Below are 13,058 nucleotides of genomic sequence, written 5' to 3'. Positions count from 1 at the left end.
AAGTATACACAGGAGTGCAGCCTCACAGCCCTATCTTATCTCTTTCCTCACCATAGCATGCAGCTGCATGAAAACAGGATGTACTGCATGCTATGGTGGGGGGAGCATTCAGGAGGCTTGGGAGGGTTAAGGAAAAGTATTACTCCTTCATAAGCCCTCTGACCACCAATGGGTCTCCATAGACCTGTGCCAGCTCTTTAGCTGGTGCAAGTCCAATAAGGCAAAAGGGGCTTGCTCTGGAAGGGATAGCATCCAGTGCAAGTTGTCCACACTGGGTATCCCTCTTGTCTGCAACACACCCCCATACCCTCCCCTTGTTTTGCCTACCCCACTGACCTACTAGCATCAACAGGGCTCCTGCTTTACGACGCCATAAAGTGCATTCCACCACCAGAACACTAGTTCTGGAGGCAGAGCATACAGTTAGGATTGGGCTGTGTATACAGAGGGCCCTCCTTATCCACGTAGGTTTGGTTCCAGACACCAACACGACCACCGCCATCATCACCACCTGCAGATAAAGAATTCTGCACATACTGGGATCTACTCCTGAAGCTCACACAGTTACTTACCTGGAACTTCCAGAGGCCTCTCCTGTGTCACACCAGGTTGGCGACCCACTCCATTGACCTCCATGGTCCCACAGAAGCCTCTAGAAGCTATGTGCAGTCTACCCAGAAATAGTTTCTACTGGCTTCTGTAACCATTCTGAGGCTTGCAAAGGTCAGTAGAGTTGGTCTCTGGCCCAACATGACCCAGGAGAGGCTCCAGGAAATTGCAGGAAGCCTCAGGAGGCACCCATGTGAACCCTCTTATCTGCGGATGGTTAAATCCGCAGATACGGGCCATGTGGATGTGGATGGTCCACTATATATGTCGAGAACAGTTCAGAACACAATTCATAATCCAGTTAAACTGAAGTACTTTGTTTTTAAACTGTACTTACCCTCAGTGGAATTAAGTGGACTCAACTAGAAGAAATCCAAGTACACCTACTTTACACTGTGTGACTGGCTGCCAACTATTGAACTAAACTATATGAATTTTTGGTTATTATTTTTTAGCACCTTGAAAATGAATTGAATTATTTCCACTTTAATAGCTTTAAGAAAGCATATTATACTCTTCTTTCTTCACTAACACTTAAAAATGCAAACAAACACTGATCATACTGGACAATGCACCAGGACTTCAAGTTAAAAGGTAATTTTTTTTCTAAGCCCCAAATACACACCATTATTCATCTGCTACCATTCCATACTGGGCCGTAACATATATTTCAAGGTACTTGTGCAAAATACTATACTATGTACTTCAGTTAAAGTCTCAAAAAGGGCAACAAATGATAAGCATCCAATATGCATGTATATTCACTAATTGGGAAGCATAATAGTTCCTTTTTTTTTTTAAAGGACATAGCGAAAGTGTTTCTTAAGTTTAAGTGAATCATGACCACAGGGCAAGCTTAGAGATAGAGCAGTGACAAAAGATTGTTTTTTTTCTTTATCTGTGAAGCTGTCAACTCAACATTCCGAGTGTTTTGACCTCTGTAACAAGCAAGGAATCTCTAGCATTGGGGGCCGAAGGCTATGTGTGTGGAGCCTTACAGTGCAAGTATTACCTCATTAGATGCATCTTCCAGCTTGTTCTGGTAATCTGTCAAGGTACGCCTCAAAGTCTCAAGGACAAGAGTGAAGCTTGGAGGTTTATCTTTGTCCTTGTGAGTGCCTGAAGAAAAATACAGAATCAAAACAAAGCCCTTAGAGTTGAACAGACACAGAAAACTTCTCCAACAGCATCAGAGATATTTAAATGAGTGGCGCTCCTGTGACAATACAGAATGTTGAACAACCACTGTGTTTCCTCCAAGGCATACTGGTGTGTCTATTCTTTAATACCAAATAAAGCTGGAGAAAATGCTTGCAGTGTGGCTATAGTTTACCACATGGAGAAAAAAAATGTTTTACTTACATAATGTGAGACCTATCTCCAAATTTATTTTAAAGGTGTCTAATGACTAAGTCCACATGTCACTCAAAAATAGATAATCCTCCAAATGAAACAAGGATTCGTTGAAGTTTGCTGCATTCATGCCGTTGTTGCTTCACAATCATGTATTTTTTAATGAAACATTCTTTCACTTAGCTGTGCCAAGGGCTTCCTATTATGCCTGGATGCAACCTTAAAGTAGATGAATTCTAATCCACAGTATTATTTCACTTTTTATCCTGCATTCAAAACTGAAAGGGAAATCTAATTGATGCACGAAGCCATTTTAAACACACATTGTCTATAATGGTGACCTTATTTCTTCTTTTCCCTGATCAAATCCCAGTTCTGCTTATGAATGAAGTGGTCACAGAAGACTTCTGTCATGGGTCCAGATAATGGCTTGGCATGCCATCAACAATCTGAAGGGTTGGGACAGCATACAAAACTGCAAACAGAGCCGATGGCCATGTCATCAGAAGTAACATGCACAAAATCAGTCCTGGTTGGAGATGGGGTAGTCATCAACCTACCACAGCTTCATTGTGCAAACTAGACTTGAACTTTCGTCCCACAAAATGGAACCGAAATCAGCTTAAGTATCACACTGAATAGAATTACATTAGTTTTTATAAGTAATACAGATCATTTCCAGGTTTTACCAGAAGTGCACCCATCTAGATACATTTTCGGTTGCTGCACTGTCAAAAAGGTAACTCACCCAGATAAGTAAGATACCTAATGTCAGCAGAATCTCATGCAACATCATGGCTAAAGGGATGCCTCTTGAATGTCCAGTTGCCCAGAATGTCTGAACATATGAACTTACCTTCTACAGAGTTCAATGATGCTATTATTGCCTGAATACTGACTGGCAGTAGCTCTCCAGAGTTTCAGGCAAGGCCTTCCCCTCAGGCCTACCTGGAGATACTAGGGATTGAACCTGGGACCCTTTTGTACACAAGGCATGTGCTTTGTCATTGAATTACAACCCTTTCCCAAAATCATGAAAACTCTGTTAGCTCCTGTGCAATCATAACCTTAAAAAGGTATCTATCAGAATGTACAAGCTCTGAGAAGGAGATTCAAGACTCCTATAAAACTTTGTGTTTCTTAGAATTAAAGGTGATCCATATATAAAAAAACAATTGTTTCTGGTTGGAGGGAACCAGAACATAAATAGAACCAGAACATAAATGTTTCCTAACATAAACAGGAAAACAAATGCTGAAAATTTGGTCCCACACTTTTCTAAGCTCAAAGCTGAGGGCAAATTGTCAGATACAAAAAAAGATTCAGTAGAAACAAATCTCTGAAAATGGGTACACAACAAAAAGTGAGCAGGTGACAATTATGGACCTAACCCCCTAGCTGATTCATTGGATCTACCAAACTATGAATGGAAATCACTAGTTATGCAACAACCTGAAAGGGGATTATATATATACTTGATGGAACTGTTTAGGAAATAAAAAATTTGATGTGATAGATACAAGAACTGTCCCAGATATGTTATACTTGTTGTTACAAATGTACCTGGACTGTATTACTCTAAAATAATGCAAACCAGTTTTCAAATGACTGCCTCCAAACTAGTACTAGAATGGTCTTTGGGAAACACTGAAAAGACAAGATTCCTTATACCATGAATCAGTGGTATATAAATACTGTTAATAATATCCTAATTATTTAAAAGGAAATACTTGCTTTCTCTGTATTGCTCACTTTATTATATTGGTGCCACATGTGATCCAGGTAGCAATCATTTGTATTATGACTGGGTAGGAACAGAAAGGTCCACATGCCATGCTGCGGCATACAGTCAGATTTGCATTTGTACCTGCTTCTCCAACACAGTGCTACTGACAGGCCACAGGTCAGAAAATTAGAAGCAAACATACCATTATAAATTAACCCAGTGGTTCTCAAATTGGGGGTTGCGACTTTAAGGGTGGGGAGGGGAGAATTAACCCAGTTGTTCTCAAACTGGGGGCTGCCCCTTTAAGGGGCTGGGAGGGCAGAAAGGTAGCAACGTGATCCCTAGGGGGTTTTCTACTTAGTTGCAGTCAGTGCTGCAGCCCTGGTGGGGACAGGGGTTGCAGGGAGCCCCAGTGACTGCAGAAGTGTAAGAACAAAAAGAAACAAGTGAGCACTTCCAGTTTTTGCAATGAAACCGGAGGTGCCTGTTTCTTTTTTGTTTTTTTACACTATTGCAGGCAAGGGGAGCCCTCCAGAGGGCTCCTAGACCCCTCAGGACTGCAGCACTGTCTGCAAGGAAGTAGTAAAACCCCCTCCCGTTCCCGGAAGCAGCACGATCCTGGGGATCATGTTGCTATCTTCCTCCCTCCCCCGCAACAACTTACAGTGCTCCCAACTCCCTTGTTGGAGTTTGGGAAGCAGTGAATTAGCCACATTCGATGTTTTGTTTCTTTCTAGAAAGACTTTCTAAATTGTTATAACCTTACTGAAAGTGTGCTACACCCTTTTTGATTAACTTAAGCAATCGAGGTAGAATGTCAAGCTAGACCACAGAGACTAATTTTAATCAGTTCATTCCATCCTTAACTTAGACTGTGCTGTTGAAACAGAAAAAAGTCAGTCCAATGGGGGAGGGAGAATGTGGAATAATCCCAAGGCTTTGTGATAAAACAGATTTTCAGTTGTCATCTGTTTCCCCACCCCAGGGCCATAAATATACAAGCAAACTCCAACTCTAAAACTCAAAATAAGATACAAGAAGACATGAGTTTCATATCAATAATTACTCTCAGCTTTTATTTGTGTCATTTTGGCTCACTACCCCAGGCAGCCAGCCTCACTTGCCAAACCCTCTACTCTAACAAAGCCATTTCTCAATGCTAAGTTCAAAACCTTCTTCCATGCTCCTAGCACGCCAAAGAAGAAAAGACTTTCTAGGCAGCTTTTAGCTAATTGCCTTCCACAGTTTCCCAGGCCACACAACATTTTGTCCTTTGGCTTCAACACCTCCCCAGCTCCCCAAATCCTCAAACCCTCAACTACTGCATTGTTCCATGAGTCCTAAATATCCATGGTAATTTCATTAATGCTCATTTATGGAGAAAACTGCAAGAGGAAACTGCAAATTAAAGCAGAAAACAAATACATAGCGGGGGAAGCATCCAAATTGTTATGAATTAACAGACTGGCTTTATCACCCTGAAACCCAGAAGAAACGAAGTGTGGGGTCTTATGCGCTACTTCTGTCAGTCATTATGTTTGTCTAAAACAGTCTCCTTTTGTCTTTGTAGGCCATTCCCCATCTTATAACCACCCACCCCTTATTTTGCATAAACATCCAGCCTCAAGGAGAATTACAGAGAACTCAAAACATTAGCTGGTGATTCTGTGAGATTTTAGCTGTTCCCAGTAAAGGTATTACTGAATTTTAGAGTTTTTGCAAGATATAGTCACTCAAATGAGATCAAAAAGACTTTTAAATGTCTTCATGAGTTTGTTTACTTTTTTGCTTCTAAAAGTACTTTGACTGTTTATGTATTCAAATCTCTTCTGTATATATTTGGCAGAGAAGGAAGATGTGCTTTACAAAAGAACAGAATCAGAAGGGCTCAAAAACAACCACAAATAATTAAGAGGCAAGAAGTGCACCAGAATCACATCCTTTAAAAAAAGCAAACAAAATCATTTTCCCCCCAGCTCTACTTTCTGTACTATATCATTATCAATGCTACACAGTTGACAATAAAGAACAAAATTTGCTAGATCCGTATTGCACATCAGTTGGCCTAGTGTTTTTGATGGCATGGATCTAATCATTCCCCCTCTGTTGACTTCAAAAGTAACACTATAAAGACTAATGTGTTACTCTGTATCCTACATAACCTTTTCTGAATAGATGACCTTTAAGTAGCTGAAGGTTGCCTCTGAATTTGGCTCAGTTCAATCAAAAACATCTGTTCCCCTTGTAGCTATACTGTAAGGACTTTTCTCTCTGTTGGATTTAGAGCACAGCAAGCAAGCCCTTTCTTGACCGATCACACAGAACCCAACACTTGTAAATCAAGTGCGGGGCTGACAACAGCAGGTCCGCATTCAGTCACCCTTTCTCAGCTAGCGAGGCCACTTGACTGCTGTGCAAACTGCTCTTATCATGTCATCAAATCAAAGCATGTAGAGAGGAGGGAACGCAAGAGGCATCTGCAGAATTCCCACAATGTAGCGACTTTGGAACACTGACAGATGCATCTGTCATTTTATACCTTCAACTAACCTGCTGTCCGCTGGCCTGACACAGTAAAGCTGTCCAAGAGCAACTCCAGCTCTCTCACGTTGCTTTCACACATCTCTGTTAGGAAGACCTGGCGTTTCTTGGCCTTTATTTGACAAGGGTGGGGGTAGGGGAGGAAAGGCAAAAAGTACAGATATTAAAAGCACTGAGCTGAAGGGCATCTCATAATCAATTCTGCTGTAGGGCACAGCATATAACTATAAAAGGAGGGGAGAATCATAATGACGAAACCATCTCCACTCACTGCAACATTTATAATGATTTCAAAAAGAGATTTAACTGGCCCATAATGTAGTTGCCATTGCTGTATTTCCAAGATTACTATGAGTTGTTTTCCCCCCCTCCTATGTTAGTACCAAGTACCTGTTTAGGGGGAAATAACTACATGCTACACTGCAGTCGGCTGTAACAAAGCCCTGAAGCCCCTTTCTTTGTTGCAAGATACCTTCAAGATGGGGACTTTGTCGCAGAGAAGAGGAAGGAAGAACAGACCCTAACTTCTTTCTCCTTGAAACTCTCCCATGTACAATTATTTTTACTCTCACCAGTGCTCAGAGCCATATTTGTTCTGCAAAGGCAGGCCTAGAACCCTGCAGGAGTAAAAACAGCTTGAGTAAGGAAGCAGCAAGCACAAGAAGAATTAAGTATTCCCTTCCAGCTGCCCCTTCTCTATTGCAAAAGTTAGCCCCTCTGGAAGCCATCTGGAGATTCATGACAATGTACCTGTAGTATCATGTGTACTTTTCTACACATACTTGAACCTCTGCTAACTAGGGCAAAGAGGCACCTTTCCAGTAGTGGCGCTCTCTGCATTTCGAAAGGGACAGCTTTTGTCTATTTGTTCCAGCACAATCTCTTCCTTAAGATTTTATGCCATTCTGGGACAGGGAACCATTTCGTATTCCTTTTGCTGTATAAATCACTTTGTGGATTTTGTTGTGTTGAAAAGCACTATAAAAATATGATTAATACCAACAGCAAGTGTGCCATGTACTGCCCATGCACACTTGTGCTCCCAGGTCTCAAGTAATTTATTAATCCCTTGTTCTAACTTTGAGCCTGGGAATACTAGAGGACAAGAGTAAATTAGATTTACACCATCCTTTTCAAACTTCCAAGTGAAGGAGAGGTTTTGATAGTGGAGGGGTGCCACCTAACTTTGGTTCAGGTCTGATTGCTATTTTAACTTTTGATTACCTGGCTCTTATTCCATCTGTAAAGTCAGTCTGGAAGATTTAAGGATACAGTTTTTACTGTGGGAAACATCTTTTCCCTGTAAAATGGAGCTCTGTGATTACCCAACCGTGTATCGTGACTGACTGGAAGACAAGCAACGTATGTGAATCTCTGCTGTGTTCTCCACCATGCCACTTAAATATTTTATAAATTTGCTCTACTATTTCAATTTTAATTATATGTTCTGTATATCTACTAATATATTATTCATATACATTTCCGTGTTTGATCCCCAGTAGCATTTACATGGGTTTCCCTGTGTGATAGTTAGTAATGTACTTCACAAAGCATTTCCAGTGCCAATGGAATTCTCAAGCCAGAGGTTTCATTTCTAAGACATCAATATCGCCTGTCTGTTCTCTCCCCCCCCCCCCCCCAAAAAAATAAGATGCATATTATTCTTGCATGGTATAAATAGACTAGAACCACATGATTGCATCAATATGGTTTTACCTTGCTTATACAATGCTGAAAAAAACACCTACAGCAATGTCACACCAATAAGATAAATATTTTCTTGTAAGTGTAAGCATTTGGAGTACCAGATACTCAAACTGTGTGGCTAAATAACTTCCCACACAAAAGATCTGCGTAAAGCTGCTCTACAGCCCAGAGTGTTTTTCCCTCTCTTCCAGATGTTTTATTTTTAATTCACCACATGTTAGTATACTTATGTTTACAGTGCCTCTCTGCATTTACATACAGTACACTGATTGTATTTGCCATTTCCAAGTCAAATTTGGCCACTTTATTTTTCCAATTGCAGACAAGATACAAAAGAAATTATTTAGATTTCCAAGCACTGTTTTCACTCCAAGCAGTTGCCTGGCTGCCTTCCTTCGCATATATTTCCCTTCCTCCAAATGTCTTCATTTACCAGGGACTGTATTTTCTGGTACCTATTTCGGAATCATCACTGTCCCTATGTTGTCTCACATTTGCCTGGAGGAAGAGGGGAGAGTTGCTTTTTTTCAAAAAAACAAAATTGTAAGCATGCACATCAGTGCTATCACCACATTGCTGGAGAACCTCAGGAAAAAGTAATGAACTGGGTCCCTACCCTGTTAACCGATAGCAGTGGGCAGGAGTTAATGGGCATATCCTCTACACAGGTTTCACAGTGCTACAGGATCTATTGGGAACGGACCCATTTTTAAATTGGCATGTCCAGCAAAACAGCAACATGAGTCTCCTGTGCTGCTAACAGTACTGAGGGCTTTAAAGAGCCTGGCTGAGATAAGCCCTCTTGTGAGCATAGCTCTCAGCCAGCATCTCACCTGACATCACTCCGGCGCATATGGAAATGCATATATATATGAAGAGGGGCATCACAAGAGTCCTAGTTTTCATCTATAAACAATGGAGGGTAGGTTACTGTGATTCTTCCTCCTGTCCCATGGCAATCACTTGACTCCTTGTTCTCCAACCCACAGACAGCAACAACTCTTCTCCAGCTCAAGGGAAAAGATTCAGCATGATACAACAGTTAGTTGATGGAGATCTTGCAGACATTTGCAAGCGAACCGTGAGAGATCACTGCTTCTGGAAGTCTTAGAGAGGTCAATGTCCTCTGCACAGGCTTATAAACATAGCTCACCCTAATCTCTGACAGAGACGGGGAGACATTGGTTTAAATCTCACATAGACTGAAGTTCACTGGGTGACCGTGACTGACTCTCATCTTAACCTGTGAGGAGAAAAAGGAGTGGTGTGCGGCGAGACTACTACTACTACTACTACTACTACTACTACTACTACTACTACTAATACTCTGTTGTCTAATGAGTCTCACTCTTAAGTATGTGTTGGATAGCAGCTTTAAGCATGTCATGTACCATGATGGCACAACCTTCCCAAAACATATTTGTGTTTTAATATTCTATAAACTTTTATAAAAGGAAAACATACCCTAAAGCAGTGATCGCAACCTTTTTCATCCCACAGCATACTGACAAAGTGTCAAAATTGTCAAGGCACACCATCAATTTTTTTTTAACAATTGGTAAGACACACCATGCTGCTGGTGAGGAACTCACACCCCCATTGGCCCTACTAATAAATGATCCTCCCCCCAAACTCCTGTGGCACATCTGCAGACCTTGGCACATCAATGTGCCACAGCACGCTGGTTGAAAATGGCTGCCCTAAAGTATCTAATCCATTTATGTTAAGGTTTAAATAGATTTTAGGGTGCAATTCTAACCAACTTTCCAGCACTGGCATAGATGTACCAGTGGGGCATGTGCTGCATCCTGCAGTTGAGGGGCAGTCACGGAGGCCTCCTCAAGATATAGCAATGTTTGTTCCCTTACCTTGAAGTTGCATTACCCTTATGTCGGTGCTGGAAAGTGGGTTAGGATTGCGCCCTTAGTAATTTGCATTAGTACAGCTGTTGGCACAGATAACATAATGCATGGCTGCATCAGTACAGCTGTCGGCATATTCAGTCAATGTTTGTGTGTACAGAGAAAGCAGCATGCAAGCAGCTATTGGTATTTGCAAAGTGGTTCATGTCATGGATTTCCATCCCTCCCCCCCCCCCCCATTACATACCTATGGACACATAGAATGGGTTTTGGTGCATAATGAGTTCCACTCAGCTAGATGCAGCCTTCATCAGTGCAACAATTCCAAATAGGACTAGCTAGAATATCAACTTTAATAACACAGTTACATGACTGCAAAAACTGAACAGACAGAAAGCAACATTATCCCCACCACATCCTTTTTTTCTAGCCCTCAGAGACACTCCATATGAAAATGTACTACAACAAGGGAAGCCATTTCAATAAAAGTCCTGTCGGTCATCCTTATTTTACTATAAAGTTTCCCTCGGTGATCCTCATTCAGTTGCAAAGTGACTTTCAAAGTCAGTCGCTCGTTAAACATCTTGCCTGCCACCCACTTAAATAGTAATTCATTCCCCAATTGGAATCCTTGGTGGTTATGTTTTTTAAACATCTTCTCCCATTCCAGTACAGTAGAAAGGTGATGGTGACACGCTATGCTAAAGAACACCAAGTGCATCAGCAGCACTAGTGAACTTTGGCATAGCAAGAACCCAGCCACATCAAAGAATGATACTGTTGCCAACTGACCTCTGTCTAACGCTATATACAGAGTTATCTCATGCTTATTTAACCACTTAAATACTATGCGGTCGCTAACCTAAAGTTAATTTCCAGCTATGTTAATGTAAAAAGACTAATGGGTGCATGATTCTCTTTCCTCCTGCTCTCTGCCTTGCAAGAGGCCAAGGCATTCTGCCCAGTACTGGAGTAAGATCTGAGTAATCCATGTATATCATAATGTTTTTCTTTAAAAAAAATGAACAGCTATTTTTGTTGCTTTGTCCCAATAACACTTGAGGAAATCTCAGACATTGCTTGCACTTAACAGAGGCTAATCCAAGTCTGCATAAAGGCTCTTGAACTCACATCAAGACTGTTACAAACTGTAGACATGGGGGCTTCTGCAACACAACCCACTTTGTCTCCCCTCCCCCAAATTTTGCTTATCATCCAGGTAAAGATGAGTTCCAGAGAACCCAAATGCTGTCTCAATACCTTGTGATATTTTTGTTGGCTTTAAAATTTTGTCCTACTTTGGGTTTTGGACTTTTCTGTAAAGGAAAAACACAGCTACCTACGAATTGTGTTATTTTATGTGTGTTATTTTACATTAAAAGGCTACATATAGCCCACAACTTCAAAAGTTGCCAAAGATACATCAAAGGGTTGCTTCGTTAGCAACTTGAGTGAGGACACACAATGCTCCTTAACCTAGATTAACACCTTTGCCAGACAGAAGCCTCTCACCCACCCACCCACTTCTGGTTGGATAAATCGACTACCACCCAAGTTGTGAGAAGCATAAATATAGAAGCACCTGAGTGCAAATAAACTCACCGCCTCACAGATCTAATTAATCTCCTTTTAACCCAGCTGCCGGGAAAAGAGGAAGAGACAGCTATGTGCTTGGAAAGGGCTGAAGCAACAGTGATGGAGACTCCCCCAGAGAATTTGGCTTTTGATGCCTTCTATAGGGCTTACATCCAGAGCTAATCCTACTGAATGGGCAGGCTAGCTCTATATTGTGCATGTTTTATTATCAGAACCACTTTCCTATCCCCCAGGTCCTGACAAAGTACTTGGGACAACAAATTATGTCCGCAAGAGGCTACAATTATGACACGGGGACAAGTGCTAGTTCAAGGCACAGAGCAGTCTTACAAGAACAGATTTTTGCAACTTACACTCCAAAATTCAACTTGCTGCCAACAGCAGATTCCGGAAGACAGACTGATTAGCAGTTCATTACAAGAAGGGTATGAAGTAACTTAATTTTGCAGAGTGATTTGCGACAACACTCCTGGAACATCAGCTATAAAAAAAAGTGCTAATACTTTCTAATACAAGAGCATGTTTATAATTATAGAGATGGGATTTTGATTTATTTGCTATTTTGGCTAAGAAATTGATATTTGAGAATTTTCTAATGCATTTAAAGAGACCATACTAAGTAAAATAAAAGTACTGAAAACAAAAGCAAAAACCACTGCCACTCCGGTTCACGTAGGAGCCAATTTGCTGGGATTGTCAGCTATGATATACATCAGCCACAAGGTGGCACCACAGAGAACCTTCTGTTATTTCTAAGGAAGGGAATAGCAAACTTGCAACATTCAGAGGGTCATCTAATAAAGGATGACTACAGATAACCATTTGCAAAGTATTAACTTTCCAGGAGGTAGTTGTAACCAAGTTACTACTTATTGTAATAAGGTAGTGATATATATTCATCCAAAGATGTCAGAACTCCTCTGAAATCTGTGTGTCTCTGCTCAGCTGTTATCTTTTCACACTACCAAACTTCTCCATTCAGGGTTGAACCCTCTGGTCACTGAAGCTGTCACTTCAAGGCAGCAGACTGGGGGGGAGGTGTCCATTTCCATCTGTCCACTCACCTGCACTGCTCCTCGTCCTCCTCCCCTGGATTGTAAAAGGAAGAGGAGGATGGAGTGGGGAGGAAGTGTGGAGAAGGAAAGGAACTGGTGGGCTAGAACATCTCTACTCCACTCTTCCTTCATCATTCTGTCCCCCTTTTCCTTTAAAAATCAAAGGAATGGGAGGAGCAGAGGCTTGGCAGATCACCAGATGGGGGCAGAATTTGGCATACCACCTCAGGTGCCAGGAGGTCTTGGGCCAGTCATCTTCATCTGATTGCGTATTTAAGTATACAACCATCTCAATGCTAGATCAGTGGTCCCTAAATATTCAGCAGTCAGGGTCACATCACTAAGTTGTAGTCTTATGGTGGGCCAGAACAGGTCAGTTATAGAAAACAACATACATCACTCCAAGAATTACCAAAAGAAGAAAAAAATATTAGCCATATTTGCAGCTGCAGGGCTACTTACTGCCTCTCTCTCTGAGAAGGACCCAGCCCAGCAGTCACTTCATCCAGCGGAAGAAAGAAGGTGCACGGTGGCGGGTAGTGATGCGGAAGATGAGAAAGGAGAAAGAAATGGCCACACATACTGCAGGCACCTGCCTATAAGTCGACC

At 41.5% G+C, this 13,058-nt stretch overlaps 1 protein-coding gene across 1 annotated transcript in view; it reads right to left on the bottom strand.

The window, feature by feature from the left end:
- The window catches only part of CCDC171 (coiled-coil domain containing 171), a 121,171-nt gene that overhangs the window by 56,261 nt on the left and 51,852 nt on the right, over positions 1-13,058 (bottom strand). Inside the window, exons 8-9 of the mRNA XM_066612584.1 lie at positions 6,239-6,341; positions 1,622-1,728 (exon numbers count right to left, since the gene is read on the bottom strand). Of these exons, the coding sequence (XP_066468681.1) occupies positions 1,622-1,728; positions 6,239-6,341 (210 nt within the window). The remainder of the gene's footprint in view (positions 1-1,621; positions 1,729-6,238; positions 6,342-13,058) is intronic.

Source organism: Tiliqua scincoides, chromosome 2 (assembly GCF_035046505.1).
Source record: "Tiliqua scincoides isolate rTilSci1 chromosome 2, rTilSci1.hap2, whole genome shotgun sequence".
NCBI classification, from domain to species: Eukaryota; Metazoa; Chordata; class Lepidosauria; order Squamata; family Scincidae; genus Tiliqua; species Tiliqua scincoides.
This window is presented reverse-complemented; position numbering and strand designations above follow the sequence as displayed.